Source organism: Schistocerca gregaria, chromosome 3, assembly GCF_023897955.1.
Source record: "Schistocerca gregaria isolate iqSchGreg1 chromosome 3, iqSchGreg1.2, whole genome shotgun sequence".
NCBI lineage: Eukaryota > Metazoa > Arthropoda > Insecta > Orthoptera > Acrididae > Schistocerca > Schistocerca gregaria.
In genome coordinates, this window is record NC_064922.1 from 608,151,614 (window position 1) to 608,177,328 (window position 25,715).

General features: G+C 42.0%; 1 protein-coding gene across 10 annotated transcripts in view; it reads right to left on the reverse strand.

Annotated features, from left to right (window-relative positions):
* Window positions 1-18,773: 18,773 nt before the first annotated feature.
* Window positions 18,774-25,715, reverse strand: part of LOC126354058 (histone lysine acetyltransferase CREBBP-like) — a 41,791-nt gene continuing 34,849 nt past the window's right edge. For 6 of the 10 annotated variants that reach the window (XR_007565260.1, XR_007565259.1, XR_007565258.1 and 3 more), the window contains one exon: window positions 18,774-25,624. Coding sequence is in view for 7 of the 10 variants with exons in the window: in XM_050003419.1 (XP_049859376.1) it covers window positions 25,552-25,624 (73 nt within the window). In the remaining 3 variants the exon portion in view is untranslated. The remainder of the gene's footprint in view (window positions 25,625-25,715) is intronic. The other 4 variants (XM_050003418.1, XM_050003417.1, XM_050003420.1 and 1 more) reach the window with 1 other exon arrangement.

The following is a 25,715-nucleotide window of genomic DNA, read 5'->3' on the forward strand; positions in this document are numbered from 1 at the left end:
CAAAGGATCTACCACTGTGGTACTTGACCGACAAGAGTATGTAAGTGAAGGTGTATGCTAGCTGTTTGACACCTCTACATACAGCATCTGCCACCCAGATCCCGTCCCTGTTATTCAAACTGACCTGTAGTCCCTTCTAAAGACCTCAGGCCCATCACAGGGACTTACACCTCAATCCATAGAACTTCTTACCCCACCCAAACCACGCACCCCCTCCCCCCTTTTACCTTCTTCCTAAGATCCACAAACCAAATCACCCTGGTCGTACTATAGTTTCTGGCTTCAAAGCACCCACCAAACAGATATCTTCCTTAGTTGAACAACACATGCAATCCACAGTACAGAGACTTATGGTTGGTTGGTTTGTGGCGGTCAAATGGTCCAGACTACAAAGGCCATTGGTCCCCTTGTTCCATGACCATAAAAACTTACAAGGCATAAGAACAAGAAAGATACAGCAAAGACCAGAAAACATGGAAATAAAAGCACATAGAGATTTACAGAGGTTCTCCGACCATGAAAACAAAAAAAGGAAAAGCCAACCACCAAGAAACACACTAAAAACCAAAACCTAAAACCGTAGGCCAAAGGCCAGACTCAACACAAAAGACACAAACCCTTAGATTAAGCGATAAAAGCCCCCTGCACGAATAAAACTCAAAACTGGGTTTTCCGTTGCAGCGTCATCCAATAAAAGTGCAGGGACCGTATCAGGCAGTACAAACATCTGCCTGAGTGCAGTTACAAATGGACAGGCCAACAAGATGTAGACCACTGTCAACTCTGCTCCACAGTGACAGAGAGGTGGGTCCTCAAAGCGCAAGAGGTGACCATGCGTCAGCCAAGTGTGGCCAATGCGTAGCCAGCAGAGAACAACTGACTCCTTGTGGGAGGCTTGCAAGGAGGAGCGCCAAGCACCAGTAGTCTCCTTGACGGCCCAAAGTTCGTTGGATGAAAGCAGGGTGCTCCATTCTTCACCCCAGGTGCAAAGTACCTTCTGGTGCAAAGTTGACCTGATGTCACTCACTGAAAAGCCAATCTCCAAGGCCGGTACACCAACAGCCTGTTTGACCAGTGTGTCAACACGTTCATTTCCTGGGATGCCAACATGACCAGGTGTCCACACAAAGACCACATAGTGGCCGCAATGGGCAAGGGTATTGATGGACTCCTGGATAATCATCACCAAATGAGAGTGAGGAAAACAATGGTCGATAGCTCATGAACCCTCAGGAAGTCTCTACAGATAACAAAGGACTGACCTGAACAGGAGCGGATATGCTCTAGGGCGTGAGAGATGGCGACTAGCTCTACAGTGAAAACACTTGCAGCCAGCTGGCAACAAGTGTTGTGCATAATGGTCTCCCAGAGTAAGAGCATAACCCACGCGACCAGCAACTATCGAACCTTCGGTATAGACCACATCAGATCCTCGAAACAAGGCAAGTATTGAAAGAAAGTGGCGGCAGAGGGCCTCAGGAGGGACTGAGTCCTTCGGGCCCTCTGCCAGATCGCGTCTAAAGCATGGGCGGGGCACACACCATGGGGGTATATGTAGAGGGCCTCAGAAAAGAGGTAGAAGAGGGAAAACTTCAAGCCCAGAGAGAAGACCCTGATGTGAACTGCGATCTTACACCCTGACCAGGGCTGCCGTTCCGGAAGATGGACGACGGAGTTGGGGAACAGCAGACAGTAATTGGGATGCCCGGGTGAGCCACAAACATCCATAGCATAAGCGGCCAGTTATCGTTGGTGCCGGATTCGCAATGGAGGGGCACCAGCCCCCTCAAGTATGCTGGTGACAGGGCTGGTGCGGAAGGCTCCAGTGGCGAGTTGGATTCCGCCATGAAGGATGGGGTCAAGCAACCGCAACGCTGAAGAGGATGCCCAACCATAAGCCAGGCTCCCATTTATACAGAAGGGACTGAATTAATGCCTGGTACTGCCATAACAGGGCTAGACCGATCGGCACCCCAGCTGGTCTGACTCAACCAACGACCAGGATTAAGGTGCCACATTTGTTTAAGCTGCTGAATATGGTCAACCAGGTATCGAAAACCAAAACCGAAAAACTGATGCATCTCCACCACTGCACGAGGTTCACCATCAAGATAAAGCCGTGGATCAGGGTGAACAGTACAACGCCAGCAGAAATGCATAATGCAGGTCTTGGCAGCCGAAAACTGAAAGCCATTCACTACAGTCCAAGTCTGCACCTTGCGGATAGTGTCCTGCAGCTGCAGTTCAGTAGCTGCAATGCCAGTGGAGCTATAGTATAGGCCGAAGTCGTCAGCATACAACGAAGTTGAGACAGACGTTCCCACAGCCGCAGCAAGCCAATTAATAGCAATTAAAACGAAGTGGACACTTAAGACAGATTCTTGCGGTACACCATTCTTCTGAACTCGGGAGGAACTATGAGAGGCAGCAACTTGCACGTGGAAGGAGTGAAGTGACAGAAAATTTTGTATGAAAATCGGAAGTGGACCCCGAAGACCCCAACCATGAAGTGTGGAGAGGACGTGGTGTCGCCATGTTGTATCGTAAGCCTTACGCATGTCGATAAAAGACGGCGACCAGACGCTGACAGCAGGTAAAGGCCCTATTGATGGCTGACTCCAGGCACACCAGAGTATCGGCGGCAGAACGGCTCTTACAGAACCCACCTTGAGATGGAGCCAGAAGGCCCCAAGACTCAAGTAGCCAACTCAACCTCCAGCTCACCATGCGTTCAAGCAACTCGCAAAGCACGTTGGTGAGGCTAATGGGGCGGTAGCTGTCCACCTCCAGTGGGTTCTTGCCAGGTTTCAACATAGAGATTATGATGCTTTCCCGCCATTGCGACGGGAACTCACCCTCAACCCAGATACAGTTGGAATGGTCTAGGAGGCGTCATTGGCAGTCCACTGAGAGGTGTTTGAGAATCTCACAGTGGATGCAATCTGGCCCGGGCGCCATATCAGGGCAAGCAGCTAGGGCACTTTGGAATTCCCACTCACTGAATGGAGCATTGTATGATTCAGGGTGGCGCATGTGAAATGAAACGCTCCAACATTCCAACCGCTCTTTCAGAGAGCAGAAGGCCAGCAAATAATTCACAGAAGCGGAACTCTTAGCAAAATGCTCCGCTAAATGGTTTGCAATTGTGTCAAGAGTCAGTACAGACTGTGATAGTGCAGGGACACTGACAGAGGTCCGTTAGCCATAGAGTCGCCTAATCTTGGCCCAAACCAGCAATGGAGAGGTACGGAGGCCAATGGTGGAGACATACCTTTATCAGCACTCCTGCTTGCATTGGCGAATGAGTTGATGGGCTCGTGTAAGGAGCCGTTTAAAGGCTATGAGGTGTTCCAATGAGGGATGCTGCTTGTGATGCTGGAGGGCTCACCTGTGATCTTTAATTGCTCAGCGATCTCAGGCAACCACCAAGGCACAGTCCGCTGCTGAGGGGACCCAGAAGAACAGGGAATGGCAGATTCTGCGGCAGTAATAATGTCAGTGGTAACAGAGTGAACCACCGCATCAATGGCGTAACTGGAAAGAGGCTCATTAGTGGCAATGGAGGTGAACAGCCTTATTCATAGCCCATCGACAGGGGCACCCAGAAGAATGGCGCTGTGGCAGTGACAGAAAGTGGTCAGTACCACACAAGTCATTATGCGCACTCCATTGGTCAGATGGTAATAGGCTACGGCTGCATATCGGAAGATCGATGGCTGAGTACGTGCCAGGCACAACACTAAAATGTGTGAAGGCATCATTATTTAAAAGAGAAAGGTCGAGCTAAGCCAACACTTGCTCAATGATGCTGCCTTGGCCTGTTGCCACTGATCCACCCCACAGGGGGTTTTGGGAGTTGAAGTTGCCCAGTAACTGAAAAGGTGGCGGCAATTGGGCTATCAGCGCAGCCAGGACATGCTGTGGCACTTCACCATCTGGCGGAAGATACAGACTGCAGACAGTAACAGCCTGAGGCATCACACCCGAACAGCGACAGCCTCTAAAGGTTTTTGTAGAGGGAGACACTCGCTGTAAAGAGAGTGAAGGACGTAGATGCAGACTCCACCAGATACCCTCTCATAAGTAGCCCGGTTCTCACAATGTAACCCCGATAGCCACGGAGGGACACCAGCCCACTGCAGTTCCACTGGAGGATGACATTGTCCATGGGTGAGAAAGGCATGAAGGGACCGCACCATTGGGTCACCTGCTGCCACCAACTGAGTACTGATGGGAGTGGCATCACGTCTGAGGGACTGGGCAGATTTAGATCCTCAGCGGATGCCAGAATCTCTACCTCATCCTCAGACACAGAGCTTGTATGAAGCGGCATAGTGGGTGCCACCGCAATTTCTTTGGTTTTAGGGGTCTTCAGTTTCGATTTCTCGCACTGTTCCTTTGGTTGCCCTTGCTGGGAGGGATTCCTTGGTTCAGTCTCTGGGACTGAAGAGGACTGCAAAGCCCAATGACCAACGACCTGTGGTTTCTTCAGCCACTGGCAGGTGTCTGCTGTGTCGTGAGAAGGAACCTGGGATCCCTTCCTAGCAACAGAAGTCGAAGAAGACTTACACTTCCCCGGCTTAGAAGTGGGGGGGGGGGGGGGGGAGGGGGCAGGTGTAGACTTGTGGCTGTGAGAGGTGACTGCTGGATGTGGAGCTGATGGGGCTAGAACTGCAGTAGTGGTGAGCTAAGTAGTAGCCATGCAAAGGCGTTCAAACTTCCACTTAGCCTCAGAGTAGGTCAGTCGGTACAGGGTCTTATATTCCAGGATTTTCCACTCTTTCCGGAGTATCCTGCAGTCTGGCAAGCAAGGTGAATGATGCTCTCTGCAGTTGACAGAGATGAGAGGCGGGGCACATGGAGTATTGGGATGTGATGGGTGTCAGCAATCATGACATGTGAGGCTGGAAGTACAGCAGGAAGAAATATTGCCGATCTTCCAGTACTTAAAGCACTGCATTTGGGGGAGGGACATAGGGCTTGACGTCACCGCAGTAGACCATCACCTTGACCTTCTCAGGTCATGTATCACCCTCGAAGGCCAAGATGAAGGCACCGGTGGCAACCTCGAACCCCGATGAATGCGCCGGACGTAATGAACACCTCGACGCTCTAAATTGGTGCGCAGCTTGTCATCAAAATGCAAATGAAGGTCCCTATGGAAAATAATATCTTGGACCATATTTAAACTCTTATGGGGCGTGATGGTAACTGAAATATCCCCCAACTTGTCACAAGCGAGTAACCTTCGTGACTGGGCAGAGGATGCCATTTTTATCAATACTGACCCTGAGCACATTTTGGACAAGCCTTCCACCTCCACAATCAGCTCTCGTACAGACTAGGAACTGAGGCGAATAAGTGTCACTACCATCCTGACCTTTACACTCCTCCCATGGTGTGGTCAGGGAGGGGTACGATTTTGGATCATATTTCTTAGCGTTGAATTGAGCCCGAGAATGCTTAGAGACTGCTGGAAGCTGGCCACCAGCAAGACATGATGTACCACGCTTCATTGCAGGTCATCCGCCCTGATGCCACCCACTCTGACCAAGGTCCCTCCCCACAGGCGCCACCCAGTCACAGCAAGGGCCACCTGGCAGGATGGCCATTGCCGGGGGTCCTGATGCCCCAGGGAGATAGGCATCTACTCATTGGCATACATGGGGAGAACAGCACAGGCATCAGTATAGCGATTCCTGTGTTGTCAGGGGCCTACAACCAACAGGGTAAATGGCGGCCCTACCACAATGGACTGGCTACCGTGCTGTATATTAGGTGGCACATAGTCCATGGTCGTTGTCTCCGCAGAAAGCAACACTGCACAGTGCATGGTGGAAATCACACTCACCCAAGAGATGGAGAACGAGCATGACTGCAATGTGATGCTGAGAAAGCTGGCTAAAGGTCTCAATGCATGATGGACACAATGCACCATGTAAGGTGCCCTTCCCCAGTTGGTTCGCTCTTCAGAAGAATTTTGAAATATGGATGTCAAATCCAAGAGGGGACCATCACATAAGGGTCGAAATGTTTGAGACTCTTTTTAGTCACCTATGGGCCTATTCTAACCCCCGAACCCACAAGCGGGGGGTGGGGGGTGGGGGGCAGAGACATACTTCCTGTACTATAGATAACAGCCATTTCATAGATCGTCTAAAATCTGTGCCTGTCCCACTCCCATCACACGTCACTGATGCCATCCCCTCTATACCAACAGCCCCCATGTACAAGGTTTGTCTGCTGCTGAACATTTCCTCAGTCAATGCCAACCTGATTCCAAGCCTATGATATCCTTCTTGTTCGCCTCAATCAACTTTATACTTACCAACAATTACTTCACCTTTGAGGGGCATACATACAAACAGATCAGGGGTATGCTCATGGGAACCAGAATGGCTCCTTCCAATGCCCTTTTCATGGGTTGCTTGGAAAGGGTTTTCCTGCGATCAGTGAGGCTGACCTATTAAAATTCCTGGATTCTCTTTATCAGGTATCCAAGAAGAGAAGCAATGAACGTATTTATTCTAGTCAACTACTTATAGACAATGATTCTGACATTACTGGTATATCGGAGCATCACTTAAATAATTTCACATTTCACAGGCTTCCTTTCCCAGGATACATAATAGCTGGCTGTTTTTCAAGGAGTTCCTTGCAATGTGGGGGAGTAGCTATGTACGTAAAAAACAGTATTCTGCTTGAGACCATAGACGTATCACGGCACTGCACTGGACAGGTATTTGAATGTTGTGCAGGGGCAGTTGAATTTAGTGAAACTTCTAATTGTTCTCATTTATAGGTCCCCTAAATCTTGACTTCAGATCATTTCTGCTCAAGCTAGAGCGGGTTCTTGGTTCACTTTATAGGAAGTACCAGAAATTGGTTATATGTGGTGACTTCAATGTAAATTTTGTATATGATTGTGAAAGAAAAAGGATGTTGGTAGATCTCCTAAACTCATATGATCTGATGTAGACTGCTTCTCCAGCTAGTGTGCAGGGGAACAGCAGCACAGCCACAGTCAATATTTTTATTCATTCTTTATGACTAAATATGTGTTCTGTTAGTAAAGAGGTGAATGGCCTTTCAGCCCATGATGCACAAGTTTTAACACTGAAAGGCTTTTGTACACAAATATAATTACAAACTACATAGGAAATCTAAGGCAACAGCAATAGGGAGTTTATTAAATCTCGTTAAGGAACAAGAGTGGCAGGATATTTATAGTGCCAATAACATAGACGACAAATATAATGCTTTCCTTAACACATTTCTCATGCTCTTTGAGAGTTGCTTTCCGTTATAACATTCTAAACAGGGTATTAGCAGTAGAATGCACCCTAGATGGCTGATTCGTGGGATAAGGATATTGTGTAGAACAAAGCAGGCATTACATACAAATATTAGAAGTAGTCACAATCAAACTCCAGTGGCACATTACAAACAGTATCGTAAGGTGCTTAAAAATGTTATAAGGAAGGGAAAGAGTATGTGGTACACAACGAGAATAGCTAATTCATAGGATAAAATTAAAACCATATGGTCAGTTGTGAAGGAATATCTGGTCAGTAGTGCAAGGTCAACAATATAGTCTCTTCCTAGTAAAAATATTTCTGTTACTGGACAGTCAGATATATGTACTGTATTTAACAGTCATCTTCGAGGCATTGCTGATGAATTAAATAAAAATTTAGTTTCTACAGGGAAGAGGCTGTGTGTGTAAGGATAATTGATCATTTTATATCACATAATTTGCTGTCAAATGCACAGTTTGGCTTTAGAGGTCGTTTAACAACTGAAAATGATACATTCTCTTTTCTATGGGAGGTACTGGAGGGATTAACCAAAAGGTTTTGAACACTAAGCATATTTTTTGACTTAACTAAGGCTTGATTGCAAAGTATTGCTCCAGAAGTTGGACCGTTACGGAATACGTGGAGTAGCTCACAACTGATTCACCTCTTGCTTTAACAACAGACAGCAAAAGTTCATTATTCACAATGAATGAGAATGGCTGTGATGTGGGGTCTGTGTAGGGTATGTTCAAATGAGAGGTGCCCCAGGGATCAGTGCTGGGGGCACTCCTCTTCCTTATTTATATAGATGATATGCCCTCTAGAATTATGAGTAATTCTAAAATATTTCTTTTTCCTGATGACACTAGCTTGGTAATGATGGATGTTGCGTGCAACAATAGCTCTGTTTCAAATAGTGCAGCCCGTGACATAGGTTAATGGTGTATAGAAAATAAACTAACACTAAATCACAGTAAGACTCAGTTTTTACAGTTTCTGACACACAATTCAATAAAACACTATGTTTTAATTTCACAGAATGGGCATATGATGACGACAATGAACAGCTCAAATTTCTAGGTATCCAGATAGAAAGTAAACTGTCACGGAAAGCCAACAATCAGGATCTTATTCGAGGACTTAATGCTCCCATTTTTACTGTTAGAACAGAATCTGACATAAGTGATCGTTTGACATGAAAATTAGTATGCTTTGCTCATTTTCATTTGCTTATGTCATATGGTGTTATACTTCGGGGTAACTCCCCCCATTCAAGAAGAATATTTTTGCCTCAGAAATGGATAGTTCAGGCAATAAGTAGCATAAGTTCACAAACCCCTTGTTGACCCCTGTTCATTAGCCTGGGTATTTTGACATTGGCCTCTCAATATCTGTATTCTCTACTGTCATTTCTTGTTAACAATGCCATCTTATTCCCAAGAATTATCAGCTTTCACTCAGTTAACACTCTGTATAAATCCTATCTGCATTTGGATCGGCCTTCCTTAACTCTTGTGCAGAAAGCTGTGCAGTATACTGCTGCATCCATTTTCAGTAAGCTACTACAAGAATTCAAAAATCTTAGCAGTAACCCACACCTTTCAAGTCGGAACTGAAGAGTTTCCTCACGGGTCACTCCATTCTGTTGAAGAGTTCCTTGAAAGCTGATTATGTTATATTGTTGAATTCATTTTAAACTTATGGCTTGACTTTTTTTGGACTCAAACATTTTGTTTATCTGTTATTACTTGTATGTGTTATTTCATATACTGACATGTTCAATGACCTTGGATATTTGCTCCTATGGAACTAGATGTGTAAACAAATAAATAAATAACCCTTCTCCCAATTAAATTTCACATGGTCCCATTCCAAATCCCAAGCCACTTTCCTTGATGTTGATCTCATCCTCACTGAAGGCCAGCTACACACTTCCATCCACATCAAACCCACTAACAAACAACAGCACTTATATTTTGATAGTTGCCATCCTTTTTATGTCTAATGTTCCCTCCCATACAGCCTTGGCATTTGAGGCAAATATATTTGTTAGGATGCAGACACTTTACAGCAATACACCACCACTCTCACTTCAGCCTTCACTGGTCGTAATTATCCCAGCAGCCTCGTCTAAAAGCCGATTTCTCAGGCCTTCACATCCAATCCTGGTACTGCTCATCCCTCCAAAAAACAAATTTGGAGCACACCACTTGTCACCCAGTATTATCCTGCTCTTGAATGTAACAATCAGCTACTTCAAGGTCATGACTGCTTAGTTCAATGAGCTGGCTTGCCTTTCCTACTCTACTGCTACTGGACGTCCAGTCAGTTGATCTCTGCTGGGCCTCTGCATTTCCAGCACTGCTGCTCAATCTCACACTACTGGGCTCCTCTTGTCTTCTAGTTCTTGGATGCTGCTCACATCGGTGGCTTCTTCTTCTTGTTGCGGTGACACTCAGTGGTGCAACTGTTAGATTCTCCCAGGCTTGACTAAGGTACATAGACTTCTATCACTGAATTTTTATGCTGCTTCCCAGCACATGTCCTGGTTACCAGTATGGTGTTGGTATGGCCTGCCTGGAGCCATCCGGATGTTGATGATACTGCAGCTCTCTGATTACCTCAACAGAGATGAGAGTGAGCAGTATCTCCTTTGCTATTTAAGGCATTGTATGCAATGTAGGTACAACTGAAATGTTCTTGTAACGAAGGGGCTAATAAGGGATTTAGGCACTGCTGATCTGCTGAAGTATAAAGGTACAACTTCTTCCTTAAACTAGTTTATTCACTATTAACATACATAAGAATATGTGAGACGTCACACTACCTACCCTTTCCCCTGTATACAGTTTCCTCCAAATACCTACAGGTTAACCCAGAAACTTCTTCTCAGGGTGCTTCTCAAATATTATCACAGCTGACAGAGACAAGTGTCTTGTTCTGCTAACTACTGAATCACTGGTCCCTTGGCCTAATTAGTCAATTACAGGCCCCTTGGCCTAACTACTCAATCACTGGCCTCTCAGTGTAATTCATGCTAACTAGGAGAAAAGTACTAAACAGTGACTTGTTCCTACTAACAAGAGAAACTCTATACAACTACTACATGAGATAGAGATAAGTTATGTCTGTTCAATACTATTTTGATGAAAAGGTGAAGTTGTTACTTATCTAGCTGTTGCAGTTTCTCCCATCGGAGCATCACCGTCTTCTCCTGGTCGAAGTCTTTATTAGACTATTAGTAGCAAATGATACCCTCTTGAAATATCTAGGTGTTGCATCTACTTGTGCTCTCTTCACCTTCTGCACGAACTCTGCTTTTTGCTGCTCATGGAAGCCCTTTACATACACCACCATATGTATCAAGTTTGAGGTTAAAATAAGTGCTAAACAGACCATGGCCTATAGGAATCCTACAAAAACATACTGGGACTCTCGCCTTACAATTAAGAAAGCAAACTCTCATCCTGGATGCCATTCTGTGAGGAGATGGAAGAAAACTACATGTGCCAGTCTTAAGAAAATCCTCACTAGAACACCATCCAAATCAGGAGGCACTCTAAGGAAGGACGAGGGTGAATACACAAAGATAGCATTTGAGATGCTGAATGTGCTCTCACGACTCACTTTCCTCAATGCACTCTTTTGGATAACACAAAACACAATTCAGTCCATGGGAGGTACTGTTTTACAGGAAACCAAAGAGAGAACTGGGAATGTGTCAATTTCAAAACTTTCAGCAGGTGGTGGGAACTTTTCAACCACTACAGCAACACTATGTGATACATAATACACTATTTAAAAATTTCAGTTCAACTTAAACAACATAACAAACTTGTTATTATAGGGTAATGATACTGCAGCCCAAGCTCTTCCCTGACCCTGCAATCCCGTTTCACAACAATTAGGCTGAACACAAAATATAATGACCATCCAGACATTAAGAAAGTGCGTCAGCCTACATAACATAGCAGGCTTAGGACATGATACAAAATGTAGGCTATATGTGTGCTACAGATGCACAGAAATCAATTAAATCCAAGAACTGAATACTCAAAAAGCAGCTGTTTTGTGGAAGTTTGAATGGGAACAAATTTCACAAAAATCGTGACTTGTCAGATGTTCATTTACTGGTGTCATTGTCACCAGCTATTGTTATACTAAAATATGTTTTATGTTCACATCTTGGCCAAATATGTGGACATCGGATGCCAGCCCTTTGAAGCTGAATAGGTGGCAATATAGAAATGCAATGTCTATGGAATTCAAGGTCTAGGAAAGTCTTGTACTTTGGAGCATACCATTCATTTCATATTGTTACTAGAGTGTTTCCAAGGCAGGCAGTCCACACAGCCAACTATCATTCACTAATAACAACACTGAATTTGGAATTTTTTTTTTTTTAACTAGACCAAAAAGCAATGGAAATGAGTTGCCTGGTGAGGTGAAGAGTTTCCCACAAAATGGGGTATTGGGCCTCGCATAAGATTACTGTATACCACCTGCACTGCACAAAACACTTTAAAATGGTGGCAATATTATGTTGTACAGGAGTTTCGCTTCGCCCGTTTTTGAACTAGTTGTTACCGAAGGCATCATGAAACCTACAGACTACATTAATATTATTGTCAAGTCTTCCATTAATCTTGGTTGATGTTCACGTGTTGAGCACTAGAAGAATGATTGAATGATTCCATCCATGCAGTAATTATTCTCATCTTATCCTTACAATCCCTTGAGAGCAATATGTACTGGGTTGTAGTATATTCCTAGTGTAATCCTTTAAAGCCAGTTCTTGAAACTTTGTTCATAGCCTTTCTTGGGCTTGTTTACATCTATCTTCAAGAGTCTTCAGATTCAGTTCCTTTAGCATCTCTGTGACACTCTCCTAAGGATTAAAAAAACCTATGCTCATTGATGCTGCCCTACTCTGTATAGATTCAATAGTCCCATTACTCCTATCTGAAACGGGTTGCACACACTTGAGCAATATTCTGGAACCAGTTGCACCAATGATTTGCAAGCAGTCTCTTCTGTAGATGGATTGCACTTCACCAGTATTCTACCAATAAATCTAAGTTTACCACCTGCTTTACGCACAACTGAATCTGTGTGATCATTTTATTTCATATCCCTACAAAGTGTTACACCCACATATTTGTATGAGCTGGCCGATTCCAACAGTGACTCACTGATATTATGATCATAATATACAAAGTGTTTTTTTTTTTTTTTTTTTTTTTTTTTTTTTTTTTTTTTTTTTTTTGAGAAGTGCACTGTTTTAAATTTCTGAACATTTAGAGCAAGCTGCCAATTTATGCACTATGCTGAAATCTTAACAAGATCTGATTGAATATTTATGCAGCTTCTCAAACACTGTACTTCATTATAGATAACAACATTATCTGCAGAAAGCCTGATTTTACTATTAATATTGTCTGCAAGGTCATTAACATACAGCATGAACAGCAACACTGCATCTACCTGGTTGCCTTGATCCAAACCTTTCAGTATGCCATGTGAGGAAAGTGTAAGTTGGGTTTCAGGTGATCAATTTTTTTGAAATCCATGCTGTTTGTCATTGAGAAGGTCATTCTGTTCAAGGTACCTCATTATGCTTTGCCTCACAATACATTCTAAGATTCTACAACAAACTGATGTCAAGGATATTGAACAGTAATTTTGTGGCTCACTTCTGCTACCCTTCTTGTAGATGGGTGTGACCTGTGCCTTTTTCTAAGAAGTCGGCAGAGTTTTTTGTTTGAGGAATCTACAATAGATCAAAGTGAGAAGAGCAGCTAATTCACCTGCAAATTCATTATAGAATCTGACAGATTCCATCGGGGCCTGGAGCTTTGTTCAGTTTTAACGATTTCAGCTGTTTCTCAACACCATTGACACTAGTACTTATTGCATTCAGCTTTTCAGTGGCACAAGGATTAAATTGGGGCAATTCTCCTGGGTTTCTCTTTGTAAAGGGACATTTGAAAATGGAGTTAAGCATCTGCTATTTTCAATTTCATTTCCAGTCTCATTTGTTAGGAATTGGAGACTAACTCTGGTGCCACTAACAGTCTTTACATACGACCAGAATTTCTTTTGATTTTATAAAATGCCATTGGACAATATTCTGTTACAGTAGTCATGGAAGGCATCACGCATTGCCCCCTTGATATTCAAATGGGTTTCATTCAGCATCTATCTATAGCCATATCATTTTACACCTATCATGCTGTGATCTGTTCCTTTACAGTGACTGTATACCTTAGACGTTACCTCCCATTATGAACTGTTCTACTGGGCACGTACAGGGTGTTTCAAAAATGACCGGTATATTTGAAACGGCAATAAAAACTAAACGAGCAGATATAGAAATACACCGTTTGTTGCAATATGCTTGGGACAACAGTACATTTTCAGGCGGACAAACTTTCAAAATTATAGTAGTTACAATTTTCAACAACAGATGGCACTACAAGTGATGTGAAAGATATAGAAGACAACGCAGTCTGTGGGTGCGCCATTCTGTACGTCATCTTTCTGCTGTAAGCGTGTGCTGTTCACAACATGCAAGTGTGCTGTGGACAACATGGTTTATTCCTTTGAACAGAGGATTTTTCTGGTGTTGGAATTCCACCGCCTAGAACACAGTGTTGTTGCAACAAGACGAAGTTTTCAACGGAGGTTTAATGTAACCAAAGGACCGAAAAGCGATACAGTGAAGGATCTGTTTGAAAAATTTCAACGGACTGGGAACGTGACGGATGAACGTGCTGGGAAGGTAGGGCGACCTCGTACGGCAACCACAGAGGGCAACGCGCAGCTACTGCAGCAGGTGTTCCAACAGCGGCCTCGGGTCTCCGTTCGCCGTGTTGCAGCTGCTGTCCAAATGATGCCAACGTCCACGTATCGTCTCATGCGCCAGAGTTTACACCTCTATCCATACAAAATTCAAACGCGACAACCCCTCAGCGCGGCTACCATTGCTGCACGAGAGACATTCGCTAACGATATAGTGCACAGGATTGACGACGGAGATATGCATGTGGGCAGCATTTGGTTTACTGACGAAGCTTATTTTTACCTGGACGGCTTCGTCAATAAACAGAACTGGCGCATATGGGGAACCGAAAAGCCCCATGTTGCAGTCCCATCGTCCCTGCATCCTCAAAAAAGTACTGGTCTGGGCCCCCATTTCTTCCAAAGGAATCATTGGCCCATTTTTCAGAGCCGAAACGATTACTGCATCACGCTATCTGGACATTCTTCGTGAATTTGTGGTGGTACAAACTGCCTTAGACTACGCTGCGAACACCTCGTGGTTTATGCAAGATGGTGCCCGGCCACATCGCACGGCCGACGTCTTTAATTTCCTGAATGAATATTTCTATGATCGTGTGATTGCTTTGGGCTATCCGAAACATACAGGAGGCGGCGTGGATTGGCCTCCCTATTCGCCAGACATGAACCCCTGTGACTTCTTTCTGTGGGGACACTTGAAAGACCAGGTGTACCGCCAGAATCCAGAAACAATTAAACAGCTGAAGCAGTACATCTCATCTGCATGTGAAGCCATTCCGCCAGACACGTTGTCAAAGGTTTCGGGTAATTTCATTCAGAGACTACGCCTTATTATTGCTACGCATGGTGGATATGTGGAAAATATCGTACTATAGAGTTTCCCAGACCGCAGCGCCATCTGTTGTTGACGATTGTAACTACTGTAATTTCGAAAGTTTGTCTGCCTGAAAATGTACTGTTGTCCCAAGCATATTGCAACAAACGGTGTATTTCTATCGCTGCTCGTTTAGTTTGTATAGCCGTTTCAAATATACCGGTCATTTTTGAAACACCCTGTAACTACCCAGTGCATGGTGAACTGTACTTTTAAACTTGAGCCAGAGTTCCTCTACATGCTCTTGAACTGAGCTGAAAGTCTCAAATTCATCTTTGAGATAAGACACTCAACATTCCTCATTGAGACATGACAACTTATTTTTTATGTGGTTTACTGAACCTATATATCTTTCTGTTTGTTTTAGTTGTCCTTTGTACTTTGGTTATCATTGTTGCTACTACTGCATCATGGTCACTGACACCTGTTTTGGTGTGAACATCCTCAAAGAGGTCAGATCTATTTGTTGCCATTGGATCCAATGTATTTCCATTGAGTGGGGTTCCTTACTATCTATTCTAGGTAGTTTTCAGAGAAGGCATTTATTAAGGTTTCATAAGATGTCTTAACACACCCACAACTAACAAAACTGTAATTGTTGGATGACTGAGGCCTCCAGCGATGATTACAGTGTTATTGTGGAATTTGCGAACAATTAAACTGAGGTTCTCTCTCAAGTTTTCAGTTACATCAGATGAGTCTGGTGGGCAATACAAGTATCCAATTAACATTGTACACTCACTCATCTCTTATACTGAGTCTTGCCTGAACAATCTCACATGCAGCTTCAATTTCCATCTCGGTGGATTTGAGTTTCTTGTCTGGTGTGTCAAATAACAACCTCCATTTCCCAATTGCCTGTTCTTTCAGGTTACACTTAAATTTTCCCCAAAAATCTCTCTGCTATTAATTACAGGTTTCATTTGTACTAAGTATTATGTAAGCTTCGCTGCTTTTCATAAGTTTCAAACTTTGCCACTACATTGGGAATGCTTCGACAGTTTATCATTAGGATTTTAATACTCTTACCTGTGGGAGGTATGTCTTCCAATCTTCCACTGATACTTCTGGGTTTCCTGTGGCTATCAATATCTTGATTGGATGGAAAGTCACCTAATCTAAAAAAAAAAAACCTTGTGTGCACTCGACAGTCAGCCACCTCAGTAACTGCCTCCAATGTGTAGAGCACATCTAACCCTAACCAATTTAGGACGACTCTATAGTTCTCAACCCTATAGCACAAGTCCAGTTCTTACAGAAGTTTCAAAGTCTCTGGTACAGTGCTTCCACTCGACTCAGAACCAAAGGGCCACGATCAGTTCTGGGGAAATTCTGCAAATTGTGAGCTTCGTTGAAACTTGACACCAAAGCTGGTCTTCGCAACCTCCTCTGGCAGTCATTGGAATGACCCAAGAATGACCTCTGAGCCCAGACAACAGGCACCATTTGTCCAAATGTGCACCACAATCTCCAGTTGGTTGCATCCCATTCCCTCAAGGCTGCCAGAATAGCCTCTTCAACATGTTGAATGGGGCCCCCAGGCGCACACTGAGTGCACCTGGTGTTCTTTCCTGTCCCTTGCTGCTGGTTCCCTCAGGGGCATGATCATTTGTCATACATTTGAACTGTCAACAATTAATTGACTCTTATTCTTTTGTATTTGCCTCTTCCCGACACTGGACAAAACCACCTTCCCTTAAACATATCCCCTTTACTGATGCCTTTTAATGCCATAGTGCTGTTTACTATAATTCTCTCTAAACAATCTCTCATAACACTTATCCAAAAGTTTAGAAGAAAGATACTGATAGCCCTCTTACCAGCTGTGTTGTTGCTGACTGTCATTTCTGATTAGAATGTGGTAAGATGATGACTGGTGTCTCGGAAACCAAAATTTTCGATGGTGTTCAGAAAGGATTGGGTAGATTCCAGTCAACCTTCAACACTGCATTGGAGCATGAATTGGTACAACATTTGAAGCTATTGGAGTCACACATGTTTGGTATGACTGTGAAGGAGGTGAGACAACTTCTAAGAGTAGCCTGGGGAACTACGAATGCTTTTGATGCCCGCAACCATCCCATCTCACCTCTGAACAGTATCAGTAGCCTGCTAGATCTGCAACACATGCTGAGACTGTCTTGACAATTTCTTTACTTTATTCCCAGCCATCTGAAGGAGGAAATTCATGTACTTATGTCTGGCCTATGTAAATTCATTGCATTTGTGTATCACTGCAAATTTATCAATTTACATTTAATGTTTCATTTAATTTATTTTATTATAGAAAGGCCTTCTGATATTGTTGTCAAATTTAAACATATGTAAAAGAAATTGCTTAATTAATATCAAAGATCAGACAGGATAGAACTAGAATCTACCTTGGGGTAAAATACATATTGTGGCATTTTACCCTCATACACAGTATGTCACTGTAACCTGAAACACCTTTGATTCATTTTAGAAATGTTCAACTACGGCATGCTCTAGCATAATCTCATGCCCCTCAAAATATAGCTAAAAATATGCTTTACAATATAACTTACACTTTTCTTTAACATGTAATTAACAACACCAATGAATGGATATATGTGAGTGAAAGTAAAAACTTGGAGGCTTACTTGTAAGTTTTTCATTTACAGCACCAAAACAGAAGCTGGCAGCTCATCACTATATTCGTAGGAATGGTGCTGCCAATCAACCTTTTCACACAGCTTTGTGCAGGTGGCGCCACTCAACTAGTTTCGTTTAGACCTTGCTATCTCAATTTACCCAGGTATGTCATTATTGCCTGATTTCCCCCACATTATTAATTTTACAGAAATGTGCATTAAATTTTAAGCATTCAGATTTCCTCTCATACTGCACTGTTTCTTGCGTTGGAGTCTTGTATATACTCTTCTTTTATTGCCTTTTTCTTCCTCCAAACTCAGGATCAAGCTCAAAACACAAAGCAAGGATGAAAACAGAATCAGAATCAAGGAATATAGAGTGAAGAATCAGCAGCAAAGACATGAGTCCTGTGAAGGTATAGAAAATAACCAGATTGATGGCAGTGACCTGAAATTTAATGTGGATGGGAAGAAGATGAGAGACAAGAAATACTACCCTAATACTTGAATTACAATTACACTTGCATTAACAGCAAATGATTTGACTGTGTAATCCTACATCTGCCATCTTTCCCTCTTTTTTTTGCCCCTTTTTTTAAACTAGCATTTGATGCAGAAGTTGAACCAGTTTTACCTTAACATGAGGGTAAAAAATAAGAATTAACTCTAGAGTAAGTAACCTGCCTGTATCTCATCTCTGAAACACAGATTTTATCAGTGTAGTAGTGTGCTTCCTTAATAATGAAAATTTAGCACACACTTATTTGGTCAATGATACAGAGCTTTTAATTAAAATTGGTTTGGTTGAGAGTGGTTAATTTTTAACATTTAAAATCAACTACTAACAATACCAATGCAAAATGCAGAGTAGCACCAGCTAATGGAACAGAAATACAAACATATCCACACAATTGAGAAAATGTTGCCAGAAGTGGAGCCACTGAGTTTCTTGCAGGACAGCCTTCATCCAAGTTAACGTAAACAGTTCAACTGAATAAACCTAGTGAAAGCAACATATTTTGGTTTTGCTAAATTCAAAGTTAATGAAACAACTTATGATTCATCAAGATGTGAGACCTGCTAGAGCATACTGCTGAGCAGGGAATATGCATATTATACACAATTACAAACATTTCCATATAAACATGTTTTAAAGAGACATCTGCCCGATACAGTAATCAAAAATGATCACTGATCAATAGCTGAAATTTATTAATTTAATAATGCATTTGTACAACTGACTTATCATACTGAAGAAACCATAATACAATGTGATGTTTAAAGCTTTCCCGGCGTACTGATTGTTCCATAAAAACACAGGAGAACTGCCGGCTATCAGTAACATCCTGCCACGATATTTCAGCGCAGAGTCTTCTGGCCATCTTCAGGTGAGTGCCACTGTAGTAGTACTGGTGAGTATGTGCTGAGCTCCACTATTTAAACCTCAGTACGGCTTTAAATGGCGGAGCTCAGCGTGTACTCGCCAATACTACTACAGTGGCACTCACCTGAAGATGGCCAGAAGACTCTGCGCCGAAATATCGTGGCAGAGTGTTACTGATGTCCGGCAGTTTTCCCATGTTTTTATGGAACATAATACAATGGTTATCAACCCTCAAAGGATCCACTTGATTTAATCATGAAGAAATCCTGAATTATTTCTCTATATTTTGATGAACAACACAGGAACAACTATTTACGTGGAGATCTTTCACAGAACGACTTTAACAGTCTGCCCACTGATTATATTTAATGATAACAACAATAAAAGGAACACTTAAAAGAACAACTTGAAAGAAGCAAGTGTTCCAAACAGCACTCAGTTATGGGCATGCACTCTTAAACAAATATACTATTTCACTTTGCAAAATTGTTGCAATACTGAGCAACACAACGTGGAAAGAAATGAATTCACTTAACTGAAATTTAAGCAACCAAACTATAATACAAAACCTGGCATGACTGTTCAGTGCAGTTTTTTTTAGACATCTTTCTGAAATAGGTACAGGTAATAAATATATCAAGGACCAGAGTGTTGAAAAAAAGTGATATTTCTGTTAAATCTTACACACAGGACACACTCCTATTGTTAGTGTCCAACTTTAATGGCATTATCACTATAAAATCTTTGTAAGTCTTCAAAGAATTTTAATGGCTAAAAGAAAACCTTTTAGAGCATTACAAGTCTTAAAAATTTAAAGCCACTGAAATGCCCTTTCCAATCAAGTTGGGCATTATACAATACATGGGTGGAGAGGAGATTATGGCAACAGATGTCCCTACTACGCTACTAATATCTCAAAGTTGTGCCTGCTACAAATGTATTTTGTACTACACCTAGATTACACTTTCAATTACATCAATTCTGGCAATATAAATAAACAAAAATACAAACATTAAAAATTTGAGATCTCACTTCAATCAGATTGTTGTTATATTATAAAATACACGAACTGTACATAAATGTATGTATGCAAACAAACATGTGATTTACACCTTTCTCACTGAAAAATCCTCATTATTATACTCACACAACTAACTGAACATAGCAAAAGGGTTACCAAAATTTTTTCAGTGTATGACTTACCAAGCTCTCTGTAACATATATCCATACACTTAATGTATATTTTTAAAAATCTGTACCAATAACAGTAAATAAAAAAGAACAAAAAACCTGCAGTGTACAAAACAGGATGTCAGTGCCTCCTTCCTCAAAGACATGCAGGAAGTACAGAGAGTATTGGAAACAAGAAATTTCAGATTTCTCTTATAACCAGCAAGAAAAGGCAACTGTTTTCAAACAAAACAAACCTTACAGAAGTAATAATACAAATAACAATAGAAACCAAGTATTTTGCACCACTTTTAAATACATAGCACTACATACAATAAAAGAAGTAATGTAAGAGCGAACACTGATGCAAAATTTCCCATCTCATATCCTCCCACTATACTTCTTCATACAGTTACATACATCTGGGGAGGGGGGGATGGGAATAGTAAAAAATACAAGCTCTCCAGAAGCTAACAGTCGTCTTCGCGCATTGCTCACAGCACATACATAAGCTGTAATGCAAATTACTGGTTTTTTTTCAGGTACTTCCAACAGGAACTCCAAGGCAAGTTTTGTTGATCTGCTGTTTTAATCTGATTCTTCAAGGAACTAGAAATCAAGGAAAGTGTGTCTAAAATGAATTTTCTAACAAACAACATGCCAGAAACATCTGTGTGATATTTCTGGGTTTAGCATCCATCATATCTTTTTTATAAATTTAAAAGACAGCAATGCACCAATAAGAAATGTAAATGTTTACCCTGTTAAGTCGAACATCTGCTTGATGAAATAAGTGTTTTAATTATGAAAATGATGGCAATGCACTGGTATAGTAATTCTTGTAAAAAAATTCTTTTAAAATGGTTTTTCATAACATGCATCTTTCTAATAGAAATCACACATAATTAAGTGAAATTATAGGTTAGCAGTATACTACTCCACGAGAGCAGAATAACTCAAATTTTGTAACTAGTATTAATGCAAAGATGGAATGCCAATAAAGTACAGTTATTAATGACTAGTGCCAAATCAGGGTAAACAACATTATAAAAAAATATTTTTATACAAATATCACATTAACAGGACTGCATGGCTATTGAGACATACTTGTTAATTCATTAAGCTTGCTTATTTCCAAATTGGGTGTTGTCTTCAAGAACACCCCAATTTTTGTAAATCTAAGTAGGAAGAGGATGTGTGATATTTCTCGCTTAACAGCCGTCATTTCTAGCTTCAAGATTCTTTCTTCAGAGCAGCAGAGGTTGCAGCATTATGCATATGGCATAATCAGTGGTGTGAGGTACCACTAACTAATAGTACCTTTCATTTGGGAAAGACCACCAGAATTGTAATCTATCAATGTGATTGGCTGATATGTTCAGAGGCTGTGTGCCAGAATGCTAACTTATTTTCATTAATATTTTAATAGCGGTACATTAAACTTAACTTTCTCGAATAGGTATCTCTACATACCAAGCTATCACCTAATTATTTCAAAAGTCAAAATTACATGTAAAACATAACAAAAGCTAAACAAAAAAGCAGATGAAGCTCTTCAGGTGTCTTTGGAGATACACACAGACCAGGCTCCCAAACAAAGTAGCAGCAGCAGTGCTATCTAATCAGGTAGAGGGTTAATCATGGGGTACAGATGTGTTGTATGGCATGGTCGTCAATTCTTAATTTTGTGCAGGAGTAATGAACCAGAGCATTTTAAGAATCCATAACACCTAATCAATTAATGGTATCACAAGATAAAGTTTGTAACTATATTAATTATATGTAACTTGCTCAAAAGACAATAGATAAAGTTTGTTACATGCAGTTTCTTGTTTTCTCCTTAAACAATAGTGGCATCCCTGAACAGTAAAAGAACCAGTTATTTATGTTTGGTTTCTTGCTAAAAGCTAATTACAGCCTCAGGACAACAGAGGACATTTTAGAAACTGCAGGTTGGTCAAAATTAACAGAACTCTAAATCATTCCACCCATGGCGATGGAGCCAAGTAGAAACCTCACATGTAATGCATTCCCAGAACAAATAGGGTCATTAACATGTAATTTGTGGTAACGCTGAAGACACTGATATGAGTCTGTAATTCTACTAACCATATTATTACTTTACCTGACAAAAGATTGCTGAGTGGAATGTCATTTGCACGGGGAATTAAGTTGTACATCTACGAGGTCTGTTAAAGAAGTATGTGATCTTTGGCCACAAAAAAAATGTCTAGCCTGGCATGCTGGATAGCTAATCACTCTCAAAGTAATTCCCTTGGGACTGCACACACTTCTCCTATAGGTGCCACAACGGTTGGAAGCGAGCCAAAAGACCCTCTTTCGAAATGGTGTTTAGCTTGAGTGTCATTGCTGCCAAAATGTCCTCTAGTCTGAAACTGCATTCCTTTCAATGCCCCCTTGAGTTTGGGGAACAGCCATAAGTTGCTGTATGATGAGAGTAAGGAGCTGGCTGAAGCACAGCAATCTAATTTTTTCACCACAAAGCCTGGACTGAGTGCGAGGAATGTGCTGGATCACTGTTGTGACAGTCACCAATTTCCTGTTGCCTACAAGTTTGGTCTCTTGCACCAAACAACATCAGGTATCACAGACGATGGAGGACAACACTGTAGTACTCTTTGGTTACTGTTTGAGTGCATACACTTGGTGTACCATACTGTAGAGGTCAAAAAAAGCAGTCGGCACTACTTTGACATCGCTCTGCACTTTGCAGGTGTTCTTTGGTCTTGGTGATGAAGAATATTAAATCTAACTGGGATTTGCTTCCCAGGTTGTTCATGTATACCCAGGACTCGTCACCTGTGATTATGGTGTTCACAAAGTCTGTGAGACTTCAACATGAAGCCGCTTATGCTCCATCATCAACAGCTTCAGCACAAATTTTGCCAACACTCTCTTCATGGCCAAATCTTTGGTCATAATGGAATGTGCCAAAAAAGTGCTGTTACACACCTCTTCCACAGTTTCTGTGATAGTCACACGATGGTCCTACATCATCACAGTGTTTATTTTGGCAATGACCTGGTCATTTCGGCAAGTCAATGGCAACCAGAGTGTAGCTCACTTTCCACCAATCTGCAGCCATCTTTAAACAAGTTGTAGCTCTCCTTAATCTGTGTGATGCCCACAGTACCGTCACCGAAAGCCATTTGAATCTTCCAAATGGCTGTCACCCAGTTTCTGGCAAAATCTGATGCAGTACTGCTGCTCTAGTTGTTCCGTCACTTTCCTTGCAATGAAAAACTGATGTGAGCACTACACACTACCTCACTTAAATGCTGCTTGCCAGTAACTGATGGCATTACAGGGGGTAAAAATTAAACATTGGATACTTTTCTAACAGACCTCATACTGCTCTGAGCTCCAAATCTATTTTTCTATCTTTATCACTAAACTACACAAATTTTATTTGACTAAAGTCGAACATTATACATGGATACAAGTAGTATTTCACTACTATCACCTTCTTTCCTTTACAACGGAAAGGGCATGTGCGAAGTACTGCAGCTTGAATTACATTACCTCTCATTTACAAGATCAGCCTTACAGACACAGTTAACATGGATTTGTAATAGCGGGGAACATCCCTTTTTTTGTTTGTTCATTTTGTACAATAAGTGTACCAAATTCTATTCATTTTGGTGCATTGAAGTTCATTCTCTTGCATTAATTAAATTTAATTTACTTATAGTTTACTAAGTATAATTTCTTTCCTGCACTTTGAACATAGATATTTACTATTGGTTCTGATGTTTAATTGTGTAACATATCTCAGTATCCTAATATTATGCCTTTAATACCTGGGTGCGAGCATGCACGTGCAACCCCCCCCCCCCCCCAACACACACACACACACACACACACACACACACACACACACACACACACACACACACACTTGCTAAGCCAATAATTCATACAGTTCACAAAGTTCACAGTGCCTTCCCCTTCCCCTTGCCCTTCCCTTTTTCCAGTACACTAATTTAATCACTCGCTATTTACAACTGAAATGTCACCACACAAATGGCAAGACAAACATGAAATAGGCACTACAGATTTTCCTTCCTCACCTTTGGGATTAGTATGGTTCAAAGACTTAAATAAAATACAGTATGATTATGGAGGGGTTGGCACAGGTACCACATATTGCACACTTATTTATACACACACTACACACAGGACAAAGTAGATATTAGGATGCAGTTGGTAGTTCTCTATCTTTATACGCTAATACAATGCACCACATGGGAACTGTACATATGAATACTTCTCACTACACAATTCCTGTGCAACTGGGATTTGACACATTTCCCACCTGTCAAAAAGCTTGCCATGTACTTCCAAACTTTCATGAAAGTACATGTTGTTTTTATCATATGAAAAACGGACACAACAAAATTTATATACATGTTATGGTATTGGTATTATTATGATGGTTCCACAAACTTATTAAGCTTTTCCTGAGGAGTCGTTGGCAGTACTTCATTGAGTCACTTGGATCTTGAGCATTTGCACCAGGAAGGGTGGTGTGAGACAGGTCCATGTCTCTGTATAAGCATTGTTTCTCCCCCAATTAGTTCATGAACTGGAGAGTGTTGACTGAATGATGCTGGTGGGTATGAAGGGGGGGGGGGGGGGGGAGAACAATGAGGAGATGGTAATCAGTGGAGAGAGGATTCCACAGCCGGCATCAACTTCGGAGCTCCATCTGGTGGGCCCATAACACCCTATGGTGATGGAGCAGGTGGAAGTGTGAGTTTCAGAGGATGCTTTGCCGGATGTTGTTCAGGAACTGTGGGAAAACAGGCACATGCATATGCACCAGCCAAATGCTGCTGCCAAAGTCTCCTCTGCTGTTGTCCATTATCAAGAGATGGAGGTTGAAAAAAAGACTGATGTCTCTGCAGTGCTAATAACTACAGCTGCTGCTGCTGCTGCTGCTTGTATCAATGATGTAGTGTGGCCAGCGTCATTTGGCCCAGAATCATGGCTCACATCCACTGCTATCTACTTGCAGCTGCTACCTACTGCTGCTAGTGAAATTTAGCTGCTGCAGCAGCAGCTGAATATTAGCTGCTGTTGCTCTCCTGTTGAGAGAACACCAGTATTTGCCCCAGTAACTGCTACCTGCTGCTGAGCAGCTGCAGCTTGCTTGTGTCACAGCAACTTGTTGCTACGGCAGGTTTTGGGATGCCTGCTGCTGTTTAATAAATGCTGCCACCAGCAGTAGATTGGTTTTCAGAATCTAGAGGACCTGTTGCTGTTGTTATAGAGTGTTTGGTGACTTTTTTGCAGTATTTGCTGAAGGGTCTACTTTTGTAAACTGTATCCAGGCCCCTAGCTGCACAATGTGTTGTCACATCAAGAGCACTGTGAATTCCTAGTGCCCTTCTACACCAAGAGCAGCCAACTGGGGTACCTGAGGTGTGCCTTTAACAACTGCCTCAATCCTCGATCTGCATATCTGAAAATCAAGTAAGCATTTTTCAATTCACTGTCTTAATTAACATCTAGTTTCAAGAAAACAAAACTCACTTTTTCTGCAATTTTCTCTC